The sequence below is a fragment of the Agelaius phoeniceus genome, chromosome 9 (genome assembly GCF_051311805.1).
Source record: "Agelaius phoeniceus isolate bAgePho1 chromosome 9, bAgePho1.hap1, whole genome shotgun sequence".
NCBI lineage: Eukaryota > Metazoa > Chordata > Aves > Passeriformes > Icteridae > Agelaius > Agelaius phoeniceus.
This window is the reverse complement of record NC_135273.1, coordinates 13600198-13624420: the sequence shown is the minus strand read 5'-3', so window position 1 is coordinate 13624420 and position 24223 is coordinate 13600198. Positions and strand designations below refer to the sequence as shown.

Below are 24223 nucleotides of genomic sequence, written 5' to 3'. Positions count from 1 at the left end.
GATTCACTCCAGCATCCTGAACACTGCCTAGAAACACAAGCATTTTGTAAAAGGATGAGATTGCAACACTGGGAGAATTATTACTGTAGGATTATTTTGCCATGATAGAGATATGAGCACCCCTTCAGGGTCTTATGTGACCCTGTGGTTATCACCAAGCTCTGGAGGTGTGTGACAGTCCTGTGTGTTCTCCACCCAGATTCTGTGCATTTCTCCTCTCTAACCCTTCTGTAAAGACTGCTCGTGTGTCAATACAATTTAGCTGGCTCCTATTTAGGGTATCTGTACAATTTCTATTTTTGCTCCTTGAAAGCTTTGGCCTGCTGATGGTAGTAACTAGAGATGCCCCTTGGCCAAGGCTCATTGCCGCTGCCGGAAACGCAGCCGCCTTCGGTTTCTCGTCATGCCCGAGCTGCTGTCAGTGGAAATGAGCGGAAACGTGGCTGAAACGTGGAGTGTCTGCCCTGATGTCCGCAGGCCTCGTCCAGCCCTTCCTCGCCAGCTGGGGTTTGCGGCAGCTCTTTATTAACTTGTTCCTTGTTGGCTGGCATCTGCTGCAGCCTCCCCAGTGCTGGGAAGGCTGGCAGGATCGCCTTGCCGGAATTTCCCCACAGTCACAAGAGAGGTCACCTCAGCCCTGGGGTGCTCCCCTGCGGCTGCAGCAGGAGAGATGCTGTGTGACCTCACAGCCCACCTCTGATCTACTGATACCATCCCACCTTCAGCATTCTCGTGGCCTCTTCCAGGCACGGACACACCTCCAGGCGTGCCATCGCCCGTGCCGTGAGGGTCACAACCGACCCCCGCCCCCAGCCGCTCGCTGTCCCCGGCGGGCCCTGCTGCGCTTGCGCGGCAGCGCGAGAAGTAGGGCACGTCTCACGGGAGCCCGCGCGCCCTCCGCTCCCGCGCAGGCGCGCTCCCGCCGGGGCGCTACGCCGCGAGGCGCAGGCGCAGAGCAGAGGTAAACACTTCCCTCCCCACCCTCCTTCCCCCCTCGGCGCCACTTCCCTACACAAACCCCAGTGCGCATGCGTGCTATTCCACTGCCGCTTCCCCCTCACTCCCTGCGGCCCCTCGCGCGTGCGCCGCGGGCGCGCGCTGCCTCCCCGCGCAAGCGCCCTGAGGCGGCCGCGGCCTCGCCCCTCCCGCTGCCGGCCCCGCCGAGCACGCGCAGTGCGCGCCCTCCCGCGCCCCGCGGCTGCGCAGACCGCGCGCGCCGCCCGCCCGCCTCATTCCCCGAGGAGCCTCCCGCGCCCCAGCCCGTTGTTCCCGCTCCACCGGCGCCGTCCCGACCGCCCGCGTCCCTCGCTCCCTTCCCGCCGAGGCAGACGCTTCCCCTGCCCCCGCGGCGGTCCCGCGGAGCGGGGCGGCTGCGGGCGGAGCGGCGCGGACCGGTTGGGGCCGGTTCCCCGCGCAGGCGCAGCGCCCCGTAAACAGGAAGCGGCGGCGGCGGCCCCGGAGCGGCGGAGACAAAGGGGCTGCGGAGCGGGGACGGCAGGGACTCGGCTCGGCTCGGCCCGGCCCAGCGAGCGGCGGCGCTGGCGGCGGGCGGCAGGATGGTGCAGAAGGAGGGGCAGGCGGCGCTGGAGGAGCCCCAAGGCAGTCCCAACCCGGCCGGGGTGCCCGGCGCCCCCTTAGAACCGCCGGGCGCCGCGGCAGGGCCGGTCCCAGGGGGCGAGGAGACCGACACCGAGACGGAGACCGCGCTGGGCTCCCGCCGCTTCCTCTGCGGAGTCGTCGAAGGTGAGAGCTTTCAGAGGGGGTCTCCCCTGGGAGACGGGATGCGGGAGAACGGGGGGTTGGGTATCCGCGGGAGACGGGGGGTGGGCTGGTCCCAGCTGGCTTTGCTTTTGCCGTCTCCTCCCCCGCCCGGAGGAGCGCGCTCGGCGGGGAGGTGGCGTGCGGCTCTTGGCCGGGACTCCGCCAGGGTGGGGAGGAGCCGCGGCTCCCGGGCGGGGCTTCTGCCCCCGGGGCTTGTGGCGGAGCGGGGAGCGCCCTTTGATGGCAGCTGTGCGGCGGGGCGAGGGCAGGCCCGGCACCCAGCGCGCCGATGATTCCTCCGAGCGGCTGAGGCGGTGCTGGGGCTCGCTTGCTCGTACGTGTCTAAAGGGGGAAGTGGGAGAGCAGAGCTACCGCGCGATTATCTTGGCTGTACGTGCTCTTCCTGCGCTCCAGAGGCTCACATTCAGTCCTGAGTAGGAAATAGGTGATTCCGTGGACTTCTACTCAAAAATTAAATGCACTTTGTTCTCTAAAATATTTTGGCGTCTCGTTTTAGTTGTAGAACAATCCTCTGTCTTTTAGCATAGTTGCACCATTAAAAGGTTTAAATTGTTCTTGAAGCTGCAGAATAAAGGGACTTTTTGTAGTTCTTAGTAATGCATTTCTGACAGGTCAGTTAAGGTAGGTAGTTGAAAGTCAGCAGGAAAAATGGTTTATTCCCAGCGTAACAGTTGGTTTTAAATAGTTTTATTTCCTATGATCTCAAATTATTTCTGTACCAATAATGATTTTCCAGTAGGAAAACAAAAATTATTAGCAGATGGAATGGAGAGGGAAACAGGCCATTTATCAAAGTCAGTATCTGCATTGCTTTGCAGACTGTTTTCTGTTTGTATCTTTTAAAGAATTGTTCGGGTTCTGTAAATATGACTGTGAGAGGTGAATTGGTAAGGCTTAAATACAATCAGTGTAGAGAAAAATGCCTTTCTTCTGCTAATGGACTTAATTCTGTGAAGGTAGATACCAAATTGAGGGCTTTGGAGACACATAACAGTGAAGAAAAACACAGATTATAACAACATGTTTTCTCATGTTCCTGCTGATACACCTGGAACATCTCTTGTTCATCCAGGTTTCTGTTGGAACCACTGAGAATACCATAATAAATTTTCTTGTCATGTTAGTTACATCGTTGGTTGCCTCAGCATATATTTTGTTGCAGGTGTTCCTGAGTGTACTGTGCACAAAACAAAGCAAGAAAATGGCCTCTGCCCGAAGAAGCCGTCAAACACTGGTTAGGAGTTGCCAGTCTGACAATAATACGGGAAAAAAGGAATAGGGGAGTGTTGAGGAAAAAGGCAAACAAAAAACCACCACCAACAGAAAAACAAACTTGTGGTGAAGGAGGTAAACGGTAGTGAGTGAAAACATCTGTCTCATTAGTGACTCGAGGGAATTATAGAGTTAAGGGAAAAACAGGAATTAACTTCAGAAGTGTAGATAAATACTTAAATATAAAGTCGTGGTTAGCACAGACTAAGGTGTGGTGAGGTTAGAGTGCTGAGATGGAGAATTTGGATCTTGGTAGAAAAGGCAGAGGGCAGCTGGCCAAACAGTGGGTGTGCACTCTAAGAGTGTGAAGAGTGTATGCCACTTACCAAATTCACTCTTTGCACAGTAATAAGGTCTAAGGGATTGCTGAATGCAAAGCTTGGATGCACTGCCTCTAGGATGTCCTGACTTTCAGTGATGGAGAGCATGGTAATGGGATGAGGTATTTTGGCATAATCTGTTGACTTCGTATTAACCTGACACACAGTCCTGATGGAGTAATACAAAACTAGGTCGATTTTTTTAGTTAGACAGAAAGATCCAAGAATTGTACTTGGCTGGTAACAGTAGTAACCTAAGAAATGTGGTGACAGAGTATTGCTGCAGATTAGCCAGTTCTGTTCAGCCTTATTTAATAAGTTTTTGATAACTGATTTTCTTTTTTCCTTTTTTTAATAGTAGGCTGTGCTCTGTTTGGGCTTGTAGGTCTGAAACAGTAGTATTAAAAGTAAAGCAAAAGTGTCATGAACAAGTTATGAGGCATAGGGGAAATTCTTTAGGTTTCACAGGATTTTACTTCTTCTGTGAGTTCCTGAGCTTCCTCAGGGCAGCATCAGTCAGAGTTTGGAAACTATAGTGAAAATAAGAAATTCCTTCTGGGTGAAGTAAACTGGGAGGTTTTCAGGCCTCCCAGCTCTCTCTTGTTGCTCCTTGTTGCACCAGGCAGTTGTGAGGAGTAGTTGCTCAGTTTTGCCACGTTGTGGTGCCAGGCAGTTTCAGATCACTTTTAGAGAGAATAATTCTTAAAACTTGAGCCTCTTGTTTTAAGCTTCTTAAAAGAGCATTGTACACTTAGCATGTAACTGAAATATAATATATAGAAAATGTCTTCAGTTGCACCAGTTTGGAGTTTTTGAAGGTAGAAGGGTGATTGTGTCCTCAATGAGACTGAATATTTGCAGATTTACAAGGGTGAATAGCTTTGGAAATGAAGATACTGTTTACCTTTTGAGCTGGTGTTCTATGGATACTTGTGAGCTTTGTGTATTAGTAGTATCATTCATCACTGAGTGCCCATGCTGTTTGAAAAGCAGAGCTTATTAAATTTCATGTTATTTTAGTCCCTGGTCTTTGCATGGGCTGCAAGCTGAAGCTTTGTTTTGAAGTTCCCACTTGTGGTTGAACTGTTTGCACGTAGGTCTAAGTGAGTTGGCTTGACTAAGAGGGCATTGAGAGTGCTTTTTTAAAGTATTGTTTCTAGAATGGAAATATTAGATTTAAAGCCAGAAGCAGTTGCAATTTCCATGGAATTGTATGACTTTCAATACACTCTAAAATCACTTGGGTAGATGCTTTTATATATGATTATTCACAGACATAGTATTAGCTCGTAAAATGTGGAAATGGTAAAGTAGGATATCACTTTGCAACTTAATTTTGACAAAGATCCTATTAAACAGAAAAGAAATAAAATCCTAAGCATTTTGTTGACTCACTTGCACATTTTTTTTAATTACACATAATCTTTTGCAGTATGTATTTATATATTCTGCTGATATAAATCCTAGTCTGTACCACCAGTTAAGCATTTTTGAGCTGGTAAATATTTTCAACTGTTTTCAGTGTTCACCTTAAAGTCAAGTCTATTTTGTGGGTGTCTGGTGTGGTAGTTTAATTCAGATATAACTGTTCAGTCTGCTGCTGTAAAAATGCTGACTTGACTTGTCAAGGGCATATGCTCAGGAACACAGTTTGCATTCTGAAAATTAATTGCTTCAGTGGCCAAAATTATAAGACCTTAGATCATAAGAAATAAACGAAGTTATAATTGCATTTTAAATTTAGATCACTTTAGGTTATAACACTTTCCTCGTGCTAACTATTTTTTGTTCCTTTCTGCTTTGGAAAGCTTTTTGACAAATGTAGCAAAAGAAGAAGAAAATGGTGGGTTGTAATACAAAGTTTCATGAAGCAGGCATAATCTAACTGGATAATTCTAATCTTGTTGCCCATAGGATTTTATGGAAGACCTTGGGTGATGGAGCAGAGGAAGGAACTTTTTAGAAGGCAAGTCATGTTTCCTCTTACTGCAGCACATTCCATCGGAATGTAATCATAAACTTCCACTTAAGTCTGGAAAGAATTATTGTTCTAACCTAGAGCAACTTTCTGCCTAATATCTGTATTCTTGGGATTTGTATTCACCTTTTTATCTTGCACATACCAATTTTGTCGAATATAATTTGTGCTTAAAGTTATTGTGACTTAATAATATAACACAATGTTCAGTGAAGAAAAAAAAATCCGATTGAGTAAAAGAATAACATAAAGTAAAACACAGAATTCCTGAAGTTGTGGGCTATTGGAAGGCTTTTTTCCTGTGTTTTAGGCTTCAGAAGTGGGGACTGAATACATACCTGTATGCTCCAAAGGATGACTACAAGCACAGGATGTTTTGGCGAGAAATGTACTCTGTGGAGGAAGCGGGTAATTGCCTTTATTTCTCCTCTGTGCTTCCTAGAAGCAGATTTTTGAATGAATTGGTTATTGCTATGTATACTTGTGTGTGTTTAATCACAGTAGCCATTCCCAAAGGTGACTGAAAGCCTCTTTTTAATACCCTGCAGGTGTGTTTATGGGAGCTTTGGAACAAGCGTGGATTTACTTCTTTTAACTATAACTGCAGATGATTTCTGAAACTGCTTTTAAGGCTTTGTCTTACAGGATTTATTTTTTGTCACAGGAAAGGTTGCTTAGACTTATTCCTCTGGCTCTTGAATGTCTTTTGAACATTTTTTGAAGTAGAAATTATTTGCTTTAGGAAAGGAAAAAAAGATTGATGAGCAAATAGCATGTCCTTTTATGTGATTCATTAAGTCCTTGTCTCAATGAAAATAGTACCTGTTAGAAAAACAGCTCTTGACCAATTAGTCAGAACATAAATGATCTGTTCACACTAGTGTGAGTTGTTTTATCCACCTCTGGTGTTTATGGGATTTATGGTGCTGTATTAAACTGAAGGGATTATAGTTTTCCTTGGGTGAGGGGAAAAATTAGACTCTCTTGAAAGTAAATAATCCTTCTTGGAGGCCTCTTTGTATCAATGCAGAAAAATAAAGGATACTGCAAGGTAATACCTAATAACATCAGAGATTGTTAAATATTCTAAAAATATTTATTCATTCTATTCATATTATAAAAAATATTTATTCATTCTGTGAAAGATTCAATTGCAAGTTTGTTTCTTAAGGAAACTACTTCTGCACATGAAGTAGTAACATGGTGATGTTATGCCCCACTTTTTCATGTGCCCAAGCTTCAGTCATATGAGTGGTGTATGAACCTCTGTCACATGGGGTGATATTACTGCAATAAATTGTTAGTATGTGTGGGGAAAGTGAGTAATAATTCTAGAACTGTTGATGTATGTACTGTGGAAACAGATTATAGCCATATTTGTCTCACAGTGTTGAGATAAAGAAAACTTCTAAAATATTTATAAAAATTTTAATATGGAAAATGAGAATACAAGGACAGTTGTATTCTTTTTGGCATAATTGCTGAAAAATCTTCCAAATAATTTGGGGTTCTTTGCTGTGTTAGTTTCAAGAAATCCCAGAAATTCTTTTTTCTAATTATGATAGAAGAGGCATCTGCACTTTATAATACAATTTAAGATGATGCCTGAGAAATTTTTGAGTCCTTCTGAAATATTTTAATTTAATTTCCAGAGCAGCTAATGACTCTAATATCAGCTGCACGAGAACATGAAATAGAATTCATCTATGCAATCTCACCTGGACTTGACATCACTTTCTCCAATCCTAAAGAGGTATCCACATTGAAACGTAAGCTGGACCAGGTAAGGATGACACAAACTTAGCACAGTTCCAGTGCTGCTTAATTTGGAAGCTCCAGTACCTTGCTCACTCTTGCAGCTTTTCACCAGCTTCTTGAACCTTTTCAGCACTTTTCAGGTGTTAGTTTGGGTGTCTCTGAATGATTCCAATGGTTGTGTTCAAGTTGCATTGCAAAAGTAGCCAATGATAACCTTGATTTTAAAAAAAAATTCTCGTATTGTATGCTGAAGGCTATTTTTGTCTTCAGAGTATTTCAGAATCTTGAAGCCAAGATGCACTGCTAAAGCAAGAACTCTAGCCCACAATAAATGCCTTTGCAGACCTGACATGTGCATCTTCTTTGTTCTCCTGACTCCTCTCCTTTGTCCAAGAGCTGTTACAGAATTAGTTTTTTCCCCAGCTGTCCATCCTGTGAGATCAGCTTTGGATGGTTAAAACTGGAACAGATTGCAGGTCTTTAAAGATCTAATCTTTGAGAGAAGCAGAGCTATGGGTCAGAGACAGACATTCATTGTGAATAGAATGATATCCCTGTTCCTGTAGCTGTCTCTTAGGTTAGATCTAAAAGTACTGTAACAGTCTGATTAGAAGAAGCAACAATAATTTAACAAATTAAACATTTTACTCTTGTCTCTTGTATTAGGTTTCTCAGTTTGGCTGCAGATCTTTTGCACTGCTCTTTGATGATATTGATCACAACATGTGTGCAGCAGACAAAGAAGTTTTCAGTTCTTTTGCTCATGCTCAAGTCTCAATCACAAATGAAATTTATCAATATCTAGGAGAACCAGACACATTCCTTTTCTGTCCTACAGGTAAAACAAGCAGAATGTTTTCATTGAGCCTTAAAGGAGGGGGGCTGTTACCTTACTGTTTGAAAACCTGGTTTAGCATTTAATAACTGCCTTAAGGAGTATTTTGGGGTTGATTGGAGAAATTGTTTTACAAAGAAAAGTTTGATTATTCAGATGTATGCAAAGATTTTTCCAAATTTATAAATCTCTGAAAGGCTCAATGCCAAGCAAATAAGGCAGCTTGATAGAACAGTTCAAGAAGTTTGAACTGAGAATTAGGCTAATGGAAAATTTATTTTTTCCTAACTTGAACTGAAATCTTTGCTTCTTGAATTAGCAGGTTGTTAGTTTCTAAGAATTTTTTAAAGTAGAGGTAGTCTGTGCTTATGGCCATCACTGGTTCCTATTTTTAATAAGATTGCTCACTTCACTAGTCACCAAGTTGCTTTTTTATCAAAAATTATTTTTAGTTTGTCCTCTTACACTGTGGTTCTGTTGCAGACCTTAACTTTAGAGATATTTGTTCCAGTATTACAGTTTTTAGGTATTTGCACTTTGTGATGCGTGTTGGGGTTTTCTCATTCTCTTGGATACTATCTGCTGTAACAGGTCTTGTACTTAAGGACTTGATTTTTTCCTAATTTTGACATTTGAGCAATTTAAAATAATTCTCTACCATTTGTTTCTGATATTTATGCTGAATGTCATTCATAATGTCCTTTTTATTTATACTTTAGACTTTTGGGCCTTACTTGATTAATTTAATAAATGTTTTTCATTTCCAAGGGTGATATTCTCTCAATGTGTTTGTGGGACAGTTGGGTATGTTGTCACACATGTGCATCCTTCTATTGACAGTGACATTCTCTTTTCCTGTGCAGAGTACTGTGGAACTTTCTGTTATCCAAATGTTGCCCAGTCGCCGTATTTACGGACTGTAGGAGAAAAACTGCTCCCTGGAATTGAAGTGTTATGGACAGGTAAAGACTGATAGCTTATTTCTTTTATTTTGTTGGTGTTAAGTATTTTCTCATAAGTATTTTGTAAACTAAACTGTCCAGCTACTTGGGGGTTGAATCTTCGAGTATATGCAAAGCCCTCTGATCATCCTCTTTCCTGCTTAGGTCCGAAAGTTGTATCCAAAGACATTCCGGTAGAATCCATTGAAGAAGTTTCTAAGATCATCAGGAGAGCTCCAGTTATCTGGGATAACATTCATGCTAATGATTATGATCAGAAGAGGCTTTTTCTTGGGCCTTACAAGGGTCGGTCAACTGAACTCATCCCTCGACTCAAGGGTGTTCTGACCAATCCAAACTGTGAATTTGAAGCCAATTATGTTGCCATTCACACGCTTGCGACCTGGTACAAGTCTAACATGAATGGAGTGAGAAAAGATGTGGTGATGAGTAAGTATGTGTAACTGTTTGCTGGATCTATGCTTAACCATATAAATCATACCAATTCTGTGTTTTTAATGATTTTCTCTCTTCCTCACCAACTTTTTCTTCTTATGATCACCTAGCCTTTTTTGTTCCATAAGTAAATGGCAGTTGCCTGAAAGATAATGATCTTGCTTTACTGACTTCCTGGGGCATATCTGTAGCACATGGTATCAAAGAATTTCTTAGTCTGGATAGGTTTCTGTGGTTATGTAATTAATGCTTTTGGAAAGCGAGTTTAATGCCCAAGTTTGAAATATGTCCATGGATATGATTTCATTGGAATAGAAGCAGTTCAGATCAGAAGACACGCTGAATGCCAAGGTGTCGGGTTCTGCGTTGACATTGGTGGTGACCATAATTTTCTTTTTTTTTTCTAATTAAAATCTAGTAACTTGTCCTTTCTGTCAAGTAAGCCCCTGAGTTACTGAATGCCTTGTCTGACATCTATTTTTGCTATATTAAATTAAACGAACGTGATAACTTTTAAAATTTGTCTCTGTAGCTGATACTGAAGACAGCACGGTTTCGATCCAGATTAAATTGGAAAATGAGGGGAGTGATGAAGATATTGAAACAGATGTTCTCTACAGCCCACAAATGGCCCTGAAGTTGGCCTTAACAGAATGGTTACAGGAGTTTGGAGTACCTCAGCAATACAGCAGTGAGTATGATTTGGTATCATTCTGGGACTGGTAGAAAAATGGCGTTAGATGTTCAGTATTTGTGCTTTGATTAAAGCTATTTTACAGATCCTGGCAATTCATACACTTCTGCTGGAAATATTTTCTGCCTTAGTAACTGGGGAACCTTAATTAAAGAGGAAGAATGCTTGATGTTCTGCAGTGTGCTTGTAATGCTCTGACTGATCAACAGAAGCAGTCTTGATGTATTATCTTGGCATTTCTGATAGAAGGCAGGAAAGGGTCCAGATCTTGCTAGTCCCAGTTCTTACTAGGCTTCAGTGGAACCTGTGAGAATAGGAACTACAGTTGGGAATTCTTTTTTGAGTTGATGTTAGATTGTTTTAAAAACTAGTTCTGGTCCTGAACACTCTGTGTTCTTCCAGTTGTTTTAAGATAGTTTTACTTTCCTGAGTTTGTCTGCATAAATCAGCTTAGTCCCTTCTGGCACTGTACACCTTTTTTGTACAGTAGGAGCTTGGGATATCTTGAGTCTAATGGCCTTGGTCAGGGCAGGTGAGTTAGAGCATGTTGTCCAAGATTGTGTCTGGTAAGGTTTTGAATGTCTCAATTTTCCCCAGGTTAAAGACAGTTTTGAATTTGAAATATTTAAGCATCAGCTCATTATATTAAGCTTTTATTATGAACTGTCCTTTATATTCAAATACAACTTTACCAAGTCATTTGATGCGGAGGGGAAAATAGTTACTTGGAGAGCTTTTTATTCTGATGGCATAGTTAAAAATAAATATTAAATCATTTTCCTACCTTTTTCTTCATCCTATATTTGCTTACCAGTTATGTGAAAAGGAAACTTGCAAAACTCAAAGTCAATAGTTAGAGTTACATTGACAGAAGTGAACAGGCGAAGTACCAAAAGGAATCTGTGCTGATGGGATGCTGTGGTAACAAAATCATCCACCATTTGCAGGAGTTGGTGATTTGAATGTTAGTTGGCAGATACTGAAAACTAAATTTGTTTCTTCTTATTCTCAGGTAGGCAAGTGGCCCACAGTGGAGCTAAAACCTCTGTAGGGGATGTAGGGCCACTGGTGGCACCATCCTCTTTAAATGCAGCAACAGTGGTTACCACCGTGTACCAGGAGCCCATCATGAGCCAGGGTGCAGCGCTGAGCAGTGACTCACCGGCCTTGGCCAAGGAGGAGGAGAAGAAGCAATCTGATGAGGAACCAATGGACATGGTGGTGGAAAAACAAGACGATGCAGACAAGAATGCAAACCAGATACTGACAGATATTGCTGAAGCCAAGATGGCAGAGGAGCTGAAGCCAATGGATACCGATAAGGAGAGTATAGTTGAGTCCAAGTCTCCAGAGATGTCTATGCAGGAAGACTCTGGTAGTGACATTGCACCTATGCAGACTGATGAGCAAATTAACAAAGAACATTTTGTGCCTGGGCCGAATGAAAAGCCTCTTTACACAGTAGAACCAGTGACTTTAGAGGACTTACAGCTTCTTGCTGACTTGTTTTACCTTCCTTATGAGCATGGACCCAAAGGTGCACAGATGCTGAGGGAATTCCAGTGGCTTAGAGCAAATAGCAGTGTTGTCAGCGTAAATTGCAAAGGAAAGGATGCTGAAAAAGTGAGTGCAAATCTTGTTTCTTTCCTTTTATGTCAAAATATAAAGCAATTTTATCTGTTGTCTGTAACAGAGACTGGTGTTCTACTTAGTAGGACCTGAAGGGTAGTGTATAATGAACCACGGGTCACAGTAATTTTCATTCCTCCAGTGGAATCTACTGTTTTAAGCCCTGTAGTGCCACACAGCTATGAAGGCAGCCTAGTATCTGCATTTGACTAGTGTTCCCTGTACTGGCCTGACTTCTAACAGCCATAGAGACTATCTGTGAGTCATGTGTGGTGTGATAGTCCCTCCTGGTAAAAAGAAGTGGTGAATTGCGTAGTCTTTCTCCGTATTTAGAGTACCACTCCTCTCTAGGAGCCTGTGTTTGATCTTGTGGATCTTTCTCATAGATAGAAGAATGGCGTAACCGAGCAGCCAAGTTTGAAGAGATGTGCAGCTTGGTGATGGGCATGTTCACTCGCCTCTCCAATTGTGCCAACAGGACAATCCTTTATGACATGTACTCCTACGTCTGGGATATCAAGAGTATTATGTCAATGGTGAAATCTTTTGTGCAGTGGTTAGGTAGGTGCATTGGGAGCCATTATAATCCCAGATAGATTATTTTTTATGTGTGTTTTTAATTAGCCCACGGGGAAAACTGAAGCATTAGGTGAATGTGTTTTCTTGGACAGGGGGTCTAGTTTGACCCTGTTTTAAAGGTTTTCCTGTCTTGCTATTTGAAGCAATGCTTGCAGTGAGTTTGCTTTGCTATTAAAAGTGAAGTCTGCTGGATGCTTAAGATTGGAGACCTTGATTTTCTTCTTGGGCTAATGAAACTTGAATCTCATCTGACACGTAAGTGTTGACTTTAACTTACTCTTGACTGAATGCACACTGGACTATGCCATGTAACTCCTTGGATGCCCCGCTGTTTGATTGGAAATGACACTACGAAATGTGATCACCTCAGCCATCTGCTGTTTGCTCTGTCTGATAACATTATTGCTGTCTTCAACAGACCTTTCAATGGGCCTGGCCATGAGGAAGGTGATCCTCCCAGCCCCTGTGCGCATGCGAGCTTTAGCATAAGGCTATTCTGGTGCAAAATCATTTCCTTTAAACACATTCCAAATTGCTGATTTTTAATTTTTTTTTAATCTATCTTTTAGTTTTTGGTAATGGATGGAAATTGTGGAGCTCTCTGGACAGATTTAGTCTGAGACTTAAAATAATCTTGAAACAGTATTTTTTTTTTTTTTAATGTGTGGCACTTTGTTTTGTTTTGTTGCTTTTTTTCCTGAAATATTTTTGAGAGATCCTAAGTTGGCATATAGCACCAGCATGGCCTGGGTAATTCTAGTCACCTCATTTCACTTTCAGGTTTCAATCCAACTGTAAGGAATATGCTGTGGAGTTGCTTGATATACACAGCAGACAGCAAAGCTGATGGTCTCAAGTCACACTTTCTGTAGCTGTCACAAACCTCACAGTGGCTAACCGTTACACAACCTTGATCTAATCCTAGTGTTTGGATTGCCTTTAAATTATACTCTTAAATACTGACAGATTTGAACAGGGACAGAGAAGACATATTAAATGATCAACTTCATCTATGCCCAACAAATTCCTGAGTTTTGTGCTTGTTAAATATCTGATCCCCAAACTCATAGTTGATAAAGAAGAGAGCTTTTAAGACTGCCTTCTGCAAAGCACAGAGAAGAAAACATATAGTGGGGGAGGAAAACTCAGCAGCATTGTAGTATGATAACATTTCTTGAACAACTTCATGCTGTTTTTAAAGCCTTAGTTTGTGCATTTTTAAGTGTAACACATCTCCTCCAACTTTACTATCCTTGCTGTATGTTGACATTTAGCTAGACAGAATGCTCTCTTCTTGATAACTTAATCTGCTTACAACTCTAGGCCAAAGCTCTATAAAGGGAACAGTGGTTCTTGTAGTCTTCATCGAGGGCCCAATGCAGACTGCATTTCAGAATTATCAGACTATGTACTAAATTCAGCTGAAATTGTTTTCAGTGTCCCTGTAAAGTTAGATTCAAGTCTCTAAGTGCATCAAATATTTGGAGTGGTTCACAGTAGAAGCCAACTGAGTAAACACCAACTCTGTTAACTTTGGCACTGTTCTGTTCCAGTACTCACACTGGTATTAGATAGTTGGAAAACTAAGGTTTTTTCACATGTACAGTTTAATACTCTTACGCTAACAGTGCTTCTGTGAGAGGGGCCATTTTTGTCTTCAGCTTGTGTTTTATCACTGGTGTAAATACAGAGTAAAGGTCTTTGATAAAATACTTCATTATATAAAGTCAAGTACATTACAAATCCAAACAAGTTAGTTTTCACAGTGGTGTGCTCAATGGTCCACTGGATGTTCACTTTTTTCACCTCTCCTCCCAAGTCCAGCTAGCATTCAGTCCCTTAAATTAGTGTGGCTGTACAGTACTATGGATTACTAATGACTTCTATTGTCTTCTTCCCCATTGTGTACAGATGGGAGAATCCTCAGCACAAGTTTCTACTGCTATTGGATGGACAGCGCCAGATGTTCACAGCGCGTCGTCATTAATTAATTAAAATGGAAAGGTTTTGTCTGTGAGGCAGCTCAGATAGATTAGATGTACAGCAGGCATGAACTGAAGTCACATTTGCGCAGCGACTAAGGCATTAACTATGATTTTCATTTATACAGCTCTTCATTCACACAGCTCTTTACTGTAATTATTGGAAGTGCTAGTTAAGTTGTAGTCTCAAAGGACAGACAGATACTGTCTTCCAAGTTTTTGACTAGATCTCTTTGGGAAGGATCTCTTCTTATGTGAGAATTCTAAAATGTGGGAGTGAACCAAATTTGAGTTTTGGTGTTTGGATTGTTTCTGAAATTTACCATACTAAGGATAGTTTGTATTGAACCTATTTTCCTAAACTCGCATAAATGTCAAACTTGGCACACTTTGGGACTCTCTGACTAGCACAACATACTTGTCTGTACTGATCTGAGACTGTTACTTGAACAGGAGGTAGATTGCTGTCCACAAAAGGAAAAGAGTATTTGCGCTGCTCCTCTTGTCAGAAAACTAGGCAGGTAGTTGAGATCTCCACTCCAGATACCACTTGGCTTTTTTTGTCTCTCCAGAGCTGTCATTTATGTTATTTGGCAAAGGCTGCAGTGCCTTGCTGGCAGAACGGTGTTAAAAATCAAACAGCCAATGGAAGCTTCTTTTCTAAAGCAAGTGCAAGCTAAAGCTAAGCACTGCAGTGGGCCTGCTGCTGCTGTTGGTTGAGCAGCAGGGTCCTTGGTGCATTCAGTATGCTTGTGGAAATAAAAATCAAGATACAAAAAGCAAAGCTAGTAGTGGCCACCAAGGTGTATTAGTTAAATTGTGAGTTAATTCCAGTTAACACTACTTAGCTTTTTAATGTGCCAACAGTATTGTGAAGGTGTTGCCTGGATTATGTAAATCTGTGTAGTCTCTTGCAAGAATGCTGTTTCATACAGCTGTCCTGGCTGCCTCATCTGTTCCAGACTATTTACATATATTGCTAGTCCTAGTTTTCTGACAAGATTAGAAACAATCAGTACTAAAATGTGACTTCAGAAAGGTCCATTTTTTTTTTCAGGGGCTGTGATAATGGCATTTGTTTGATCTAAAATTTATGGTAGTATCTATTGAGCCACATAGCTTCCAAGATGTCAGATTTTCATAGATTTAATGAATGTTTCTGACACAAATACCCAAAAAAAAAGTGTACAAAATGTGTGGGAAGAGTATGTAGTTCTGCATGGCACCATTTTTGTGCCTTCTGGTCTAGAATGAAGTGTGTAGCTGAATTGTCTCACCTGTCTGTTACAGGTAATGAAAAAAATTTTAAGTACCACAGTTAGTGCACAAGCACAAAAGCTTTATAAATGATACATTATTACAGCCCCTCCCCTTCCCCAAGCCCTGGATTTTAGCTCAGTTAGAGAGCTTTTTCCACAAGTGTATGTTAGCTTTTTGGACATGTAAGACACCCAGGAAATCCCCCTTCTCGTAACATTCTCCGCTTGGATCTGATCTCAACAGGGTGTCGTAGTCAATCTTCAGCACAGTTCTTAAGTGGAGACCAAGAACCCTGGGCCTTTAGAGGTGGTCTAGCAGGAGAGTTCCAGGTATCAATATGACTTCACAACTGAATGACATTTTCTTTGTTTTATGAGAAACTTTTTGTTGCACATCAGAGGTCTGGAAGGATTGGTCTGCCGAAGGCTTTCTGGTCCAAAGCCCATTAGCCTTACAGCTTGGTTTAAAATAATTTTCCTCCCCTTTCTACAGTAATTTCTCAAGGAGATGCTGCCTGTCCCACGCGCATGCGAAGCGCAGCGGCTTTAGTTGTACATTTCACATTGTTTCTTTGCAGGTCGCACAGCATTTTTACCTGCGCCCGCAATTGCACAATGCGCGCATGCTTGTCTGCCAATGGGAATTCCATGAGCAAAAGGGATCGTCCTCCAAATTTTGGTTCCTCTGGAAATAATGCCATAATGTGCTTTACTGCGAGGAATTCAATTGGCCAGTATTCCTAGCTCGCTGTTTGTACCATGTGCAGATTTGTTCATGGATTTTTCAGGCGCTGTACTTTTCCCCCCTCACAGGTGCTCTGCGCGCAGCAAATTGAATCAGCGCATTGCTTTTGGGATAAAGCGTCTCCTCTGGCCAGTTAACCCTCTTCAGACCAAACCTTTCCTCCTGACATTCTGTGTTCTTAGACAGTGTAGATATGATTGGTAAAAAGTTTTTAAAGCAGTTAAGATTAACAGACTCTTAATGTGCTGTTTCAATTGCATATTTTAGAACACCAATTGGATATTTTCTATTCAAATAAGGTCTTTGCATTTGTAAAGCATACCAACCCCACCTTCTTTTGGGGTAGCAAGTAGCAAATGTTATTTTGGGAGTCTGCAGTGCACACCCAAGAGTGATGGGGTTCGTTGTTCATACAGTTATATTAAATATTTTGTTTTCACAGCGTTTGCTGCCTATTGATGGGGCAAATGACCTCTTTTTTCAACCACCTCCATTAACACCCACTTCCAAAGTGTACACCATACGACCCTACTTCCCTAAAGATGAGGTAACTGCTTTTGACACTTGTCACTTTTGCTGTGAGTGATGCACTTTCTTTCAGGGCAACAGTGATTATTGCTGAGTCCCATCTTCCCTAATGAAGCAGATGTCCTGATGTCTTGCACAAAGTACAAATGCCAGCTCACAGGAGAACTGAGGTTAAATGATATGCCTCTGGTTCAGCAATATGCTGTGCAACACTTCATGTACACCCACAGCTTGATTCCCAGCCTCCCACCCCCTCATCCTTTTAAATCTCTGAGTGCCTTCCTTATTTATGAAAGACAAGTTAAATTTGTCCAGCTGGTAGAAAAATTCTTGCCGCAGGGAACCATCCAGTGAATTAACCTTAGAAGGTGGGTGTGTATGCCTGTTTCAGTCAATGGTTATTGTGGTACCTGCTGGTATTTGCAGAGCTGTATAGGCAGAACATTGATACTGCATCTCAAAATGGAGCTGAAAAATGGGATCACGGTTCAGCCATTCTTATCATTTTAGTTACAGTTGGAAGCTTTTTGGTCTGATTTTGAAAGAATGTTGTCAAATCTGCTTTGGAGTGTTTGATTACTTTAAAATCAGGAAAATCTCATTAGTCATTTTTGATTAGTGCTTTTTACCTTTCCTTTTTTCTGAATGGATCTCTAGTATAGTTTCTTTCCTATTAGCTTGGCATGGAGAACACTTGAAAGTGAAGTATCAGCCAATAGTTAATTAACTCTTTATGGATGCAGTTTAAACAATGTAGGGGTTAATGCAGCTTGAGATCTTGTGTTGGTAGGTAGACTGAGATGAAACAGGAGTTTCTAGGTTGAGTTTGTAGTATTTCAAACAAGTCTTAACTTTGAAGCCAGTCAGACATACTAGGCTGACACATGAAGACTCCTTTTCCTGTCATTTCTGGGCCAGCTCTATCCTGTGCTGTTACACGAGCAGTAAAGCAGCCTTTTCCAAACTTTCATGCAGGACTCCCCCTAAGCTGACTTGTTCTTTGGTAGAAAATGGAATTGATATTTCTAAACCACCTTAGCAATGAGAGGTGCAGCTGAGCATGCAGTCATAAACAGTATTTCTTCTGAGGAGTTACTCTTTAACTAAAGGAAGAAAGTGTCAAATGCAGAGCATTTTTGTTTTTTAAAAAAGTGAAGTTTCTTATTTAAGATGGGAGTAATTCAAATTTGCTCTTTTAAAGAGATGCAGGTGAAAGCCTTTTAACATGCAGGATGTATCTGTCCTTTGCAGAGGTTGAGTTGCCATACTGGAGCATCAGAGGTTTTGTGAAAGGACTTTGTAGCAATGGTGGCACTGAGTGTTTAGGTATCTGCCCCTCAGAATTAATCTTGTTACAAGAGCAGGAGGTTCCCCTCCAGCCTTTCCTTCCCAGCCATTCAACTTAACTGCCATGTTTTTGAAGGCAACTTTGAGTTACTTTCAGGGAAGAGGTAGAGGGAATGCAATGCCATCCTTTTTGCATAGATGGATACTTTTGATCTCTGGTGACTGGTGCCTGTCAGTGCTAGGTTACAGTGCAGCTGCTAATGGCACACTCTCTTTTGAATGTGACTGCTCAGTTTGAATAATCTCTTTTCTCCTCTTAGGCATCTGTATATAAGATCTGCAGAGAAATGTATGCTGATGGAGCTGATCAACCCTTCCATAGTTTACCAGATTTAATTGGAGACAAGTATGTATTAGCAACAAGTGTCCTTCATTCTGAAGGATGAAGTCCTGATAGTGTATTTAATTTGAATTTTTAGGATTGTGTGTGGGAAGAATACAAAGAACATTTGAAGCAGATAAAATAATTTACTCTCAGGAAATTGGGGTTTTGATTTCTTAAAGAGACTGTTGACAGTTAGCTCATGTGCTTGGTTGCCTGTTGTGAGCTATTAGAAAATAAATTTAGCTGAAACCCCTATATTATGAAAGGTGTGCATCACAGTATCTTATTTCAAATTTTGTGAAAGTATATCATGAGACTGTCCATAGTCTGTAGTTATCCTCTGGTATTTTTTCTGACCTACTGTAGTTCTTAAAAGAGAATTGACAGTTTTTGAGGTGCTGTCTCCCAGCCAAGTGCCTCAAGTTTTTTTTGAAGTACATATACAAACTTTTTAAAAGGATAATCGATGATAGATGAAGTTTTAAAAAAATGGGGCATTAAAAATGAGCTGTAAAATGAGCTACTAAGAGCAAAAGCTGAAGAGCAGTGTGTATAGAATTAAACACTTGAAGCTTGAGGTGCAGATGTTGCTCACAGCTGAGTTTTGACAGCTGATCAGTCAGTTAGTGCTTTGTTGGAACTAATTCCATACTGGAGGACTCACTTCTTTGGTTGACTCTGGAGTCTCCTCTGTGGAACCTGAAGAGCATACTTGGTCAAACAGACCTTCTTTTGACTGAATTTGTACTTTTTTCCTGCAGGTTAGTTGGAGGTCTGCTCACCCTCAGCCTGGATTACTGCTTCGTCTTAGAAGATGAGGATGGCATATGTGGCTATGCTTTGGGAACAGTTGATGTAACTCCCTTCATTAAGAAATGCAAAATGTCTTGGATCCCTTTCATGCAAGAAAAATACACTAAACCAAATAGTGACAAGGAGCTGTCTGAAGCAGAGGTTGGTATAACCTGTGAGGTCAGAACTGTATGCTGAAGTCTTTCCAAAGTGGGTCTTTGCTTTTTGAGCTCACATGAAATTCAGTTTTTTCACCTTTCTGAAGACTTTGAGCATGTATTAAAGCATCTGATGTATCAGAAGGAGACAGTAGAATTATTCATTGCCAGTCAGCTACAGCTATGTGCTCTAATACACCCATGAGGTGTACTTGAGTAGTAATCCATGCAGTAAATATAAAGCACCTTCATCTGGAGAAAATTACATTTGAAAGTAAACTATTGCTCCTGCTCTGTTCTACTGCAAAATGTAGTATTAGTTTCCCCATACTGCAGGTAGAGCACTGAAAGTCTTACCAGTTTAAGTAGGGAAAACAAATTCAAGAGCACTTGGTTTTGGTGTGAAAATCTCTGAGCTGTTTGTGGAGTGTGACAGCTGTAAATGGTGCAAGGCAGCCTAAAACTGCTCATTAAAAAGGCAAAGAAACAAAGATGAGTATCTGTGTCCAAACTGCTGGTTATGTGTTGGCTTATGTTTTCTTTCACTTGAAGTATGGGTCATTGAGAAGGAGCTTTGCATGCCTCCTTTGATGGTCTGAGAAGCTTTTCTAGCCAGTCTTTTTGTGTAGAGTACAGCAATTTAGCAGATGAGGAACTAAGTAGCCATCAAGAGGTGTAGCTGAAAAGCCTGCTGGTTTGGGGGTACACTCCATGAGAAAAGCAGTCTCCCCTGATAAAGATCAATGAAAATTAAAAGCTGGATAATTATTAAATACCTGTTTCTAATATTCTTTCCAGAAAATAATGCTAAGCTTCCATGAAGAACAAGAAGTATTGCCAGAATCGTTCCTTGCTAACTTCCCATCTTTGATAAAGATTGATATCCACAAAAAAGTGACAGATCCAAGTGTGGCCAAAAGTATGATGGCCTGCCTGCTCTCTTCTCTAAAGGCTAATGGTAAGTTTCTTGCACTTAGAATTCCTTTTTTTCCTAACTGCATGTCATTTCTAGGGTGCCAGGCAAACTTGGGAAGATGCGGGTAAATAATTACAAAAGCTTTTGAACAGCTGACTTCTGCTGCTGCCTTGAAAAGGGGAGCTTTTCATTTTAGCTATTATCCTGCAAATTAGAAGATAGGCAGAACTGAGGGAGCAATTTGGCACTGAGAGCACACATCTTTACATCTTGAACACTGCCCAAAAGTCTATATTTTTCCTGCTGGCATTGGCAATGATGCTTTTTTTAAAGTTTGGCTGTGTGCACTGGTGGGTAATTACCAAACCTTCAGTATGGGAAGTGCTTGGCTGCCTGCCCTGACTGTGCACCTCACACTCACACTTCCTTTGTGCCACTTGGTGCCCTCCTGCAATGCTGTTTTTGGAGCCAACATCAGGTATTTTTGTGTGCAGTGAAAGGTGTGCAGAGGGTTTGTTCAGACTGATGGATGCCTGCAGTGTGTAGTGCTGTTAGGGATGGTCAGTAAATAAATCTGGACTCTTGGGCACTATGCTCCGTGTGGGATTGGATCACTGATTTACCTCATAAAATTGGTGGGAACTCTAGTAATATTTGATGTCTGTGCTTTGTATGGTAACTCTTCTCCTACAGTATTTTGTTTCTTTTCTTTCTTCTTCAGGCTCCCGTGGGGCTTTTTGTGAAGTGAGACCAGATGATAAAAGAATCTTGGAATTTTACAGCAAGCTGGGTTGTTTTGAAATTGCTAAAATGGAAGGATTTCCAAAGGATGTTGTTATCCTTGGAAGAAGCCTTTGAAGTGCTTGACGGTGAACTGTTCCAGTACTGTAGACCCTTAACAGCTGGGCAGGTAGTGGTGGGGATCTTCATATGGTCTAACTGCACAAAGCCAGCAATAAGCCAGCTTGGTAAAAGGGGCTATGCGAAAATCACCCATCACACATTCAGACTGTCATTTGTTGGAAGGGGATAATGCTGCTGAAAACATTGTTAAACAAAGAGAAACCCTGTCCTCTCCTGGTCCTGTGTGAAGTGCCAAGGAATCTTGCATGGGCTATAGCTTCTCAGAGGAATCCCTCTCAGTCGGTGCTGTGGTTGATGACAGTTCTCTGTGTTCAGGTGTCAACAGAAAATTGGTCTCTGGCAGAATGCCTATAAAGATGCAGGTTTTGTTCTCTGTCATAGAGCAGGATGTGCAATTGCAAGTTGCAGAAATCGGAGGGGTTGCTTGTGTCAATCAGCATTTTTAAAGATAAGTAGTTACAGTTCTATTTTTTACTACCTTTATGCTTGTTGATAAAGCAATGACCCGTTGTCACTTCTAATGACCATTGGTTCAAGCTTTTTGTTTTGTTAGGGACAAATGTGCAGTGGTCTGTGGCAGAAGTCACTCAATGACAAACTTGTAAATCTCAGTGTATATAGACCTAGATGTATGCTGACTAACTTTTTGTTTACTGGTTTTTGTAACTTTTTCTTTTGAAAAGTGAAATGGTATAGGTCCAAGATGGCACTTTTGAAAAACCTAAAACCACAATCGAGAACAAGTCTGTCCTCAGCACTGACCTTTCTTACTGTGCCTCATATCCAGGGCTAGGTACTGACCATCTTGGGAAAGGGGAGCAGATCCCAACTGACCCTTCCTTCAGATAGCAGTTTGTCACTGCTCGAGGGTATCATTCTCCTGGGACTGAAACAGCAATTCACAGGATGCTTTGCTGAACCCGTTAATTTTGGTAATGTTCACATGGGATTATGGATGAAAGATGGTGAGAGGGAGAGAGAGCTGGCCCACAGCTGGGATTTGTCCTTGGAAGAGTCACCATGTTTCAAAGCCTGTTCGTACTAGTTTGATTAAATCAGGGTCTTCAAGTCCTGCACATTTGTATCAAAAAACTTTTCTATAAGAAATGCCACAATAAGCACATTTTTACACATTATTTAAATGGTTATCTACTTTTAAATGTTCCAAGAGTTTAATGTTTTTACCCAGGATGGACATGCTTGGTGATGGGATGGAACTGGCTTCGTATGCGACCTGGTATTCAGGTAGTTGGATCATTTAATGGAAATGGTACTTGGCAGTAGTCCCAGTGTCCCAGACAGGTGATTGGACAATGGTATGCACTTTGCAGTACTTTGTTTCTTCCACCTGCTGCCATAAGCTGTCTATATCTTACGTTTAAATTTTCCTGGGGTTTTTTCAGTGGTGCACAAAGGAAGCTTGGTTGCTCTTACAAGCCTCCAGCTGCATAGAAGTTGATTTGCAACCTGTAATGAATGGCATTAAGATTGCAGTAACGCTCTCTGCAACCTGTAAGGAGATGCTGTGTTTGGCCTTCTGGTGCAGTCATGTGCAAGATGTTTCTTTTTTTTTTTTTTTCTGCAGAATGTGAATGATTTTTAATGCGGTAGCAAAGTATTTAAGTTGAAACAAGTTCATTTCATTTTTAGAGAGAGGTATGGGGTTGTGCTGTGGGATTTCATTAAGTCCAAGCTGAATGCCACTAGTTTTTATACAGCTTTGAGTGCATGTTGAGTAGCTGATAACCTTGATTTACCAGGTGGGAGAGTTTTGTTTCTTCATGGATACCAGACTCGACTTACTTCATCTGGATGCATAACATTACAGCATAGGATGCTTGTGGCCTTATTTCTTGGCTTTTAAGGAGTTGCCACATTTTCTCTTCCTATGAATTTGTTATTATTATAGAAGTTAATTGTCTAAGCCTATGGAATGTCAGGCCAATACCATCATTCTAGGATTGTAAAGTGATATGTTGACATATCTTTCATGGTTATGAATTTTCATTAAGGTTGGAATGCCACTTTCATTAATCTGTTTTAGATCAACAGTATCTGTAGCAGAAAAAGACCTGTAAAACTGTATTTGAAGACCATGCGAGAAATAGAATAAAAATTGAGAAGTGAATGTAAATAAATGTGTATTTTGTGTATGAGCTGGTCCAGAACCAGAAGTGGTTCAGCAATGTACATTACATCACACTGTAAGTGTTTGATGCCCTTGGGATCAGCTGTCAGAGACTTGTGACTGGTTTTGGTGTTGGCAGCTGCACATCCACACAATTTAACTTGGGAAGATAAATACTGAGATGCCTAAAGCAAGTAGCTTCCTGCTTAGAGAAACAGCTAATAATCAAAGGGGTATGAAAAGCAGCTCTTTCCTAAGGCCATTTCACAAGAGTTTGTCCACCTGCTGCACGGGTGCACTCACTGGTGGTGGCTCAGAAGCTGTGCAGTGTGGAGAACAGGATAACACACAAACCAAGCAGGGAAGTTATAAGGTGAAAACTTTTCTCCTGGCCCAGTAAATGTTCTCTGTTAAAACAAGTAATGTGTTGCACATAGTCACCTATGTTTTCTTAAAGCCTATTTCATGAGGTTATGACAGACTTGTCTCTGTACAGCACATGTGGGCCTGGGAAAAGGGATTGGGCTCTGATGTTGCCCCAGACTCTTTTCCTTTAAGGGAGCATAATGCAGAATGGAAGCTCCTGCCTCCATCGCTCCGGGGTGGTGGCTTCAGACGGGTCAGGTAGGGTCAGGTGGCTGCGCAGAGCAGCTGCTGAGAAGCACATGGGTGTGCTTGTGTAACCATTGCTGCACGAGCACTTGCTTCTTTCTGGGACCTGGTTCAGCTTTTCAAACCTTCAGTAAGGTTTTCCTTGAATCTACTCCAGCTCAAGCAAAGCAAGTAGTTGGCTAGCAGAGGTCTCTGCGGTAGGAGCAGAGCCAGGTTTGTCCCCAGAAGGCAATGTGATCTCGTTGTTAGTGGGGTTTGTTTTAATTTGGTTGCTCCTCTGCAGCACCAAGCAGACTGCTTCCCTCTCTGCTTTGAAAGACCAG

The 24223-nt window shown here is 41.8% G+C and overlaps 1 protein-coding gene across 1 annotated transcript; it reads left to right on the top strand.

The window, feature by feature from the left end:
* The first annotated feature begins 1195 nt into the window (after positions 1–1195).
* Positions 1196–23313, top strand: OGA (O-GlcNAcase). Its single transcript, XM_054637770.2, has 16 exons — positions 1196–1743; positions 5289–5340; positions 5663–5760; positions 7005–7135; positions 7777–7948; positions 8809–8907; positions 9052–9336; positions 9875–10033; positions 11049–11659; positions 12052–12226; positions 15730–15815; positions 16673–16777; positions 18366–18451; positions 19192–19384; positions 20179–20338; positions 21018–23313. The coding sequence occupies exons 1-16, from the start codon at positions 1557–1559 to the stop codon at positions 21152–21154; spliced, it is 2736 nt and encodes a 911-aa protein (XP_054493745.1). The 5' UTR covers positions 1196–1556; the 3' UTR covers positions 21155–23313.
* The last annotated feature ends 910 nt before the right edge of the window (positions 23314–24223 follow it).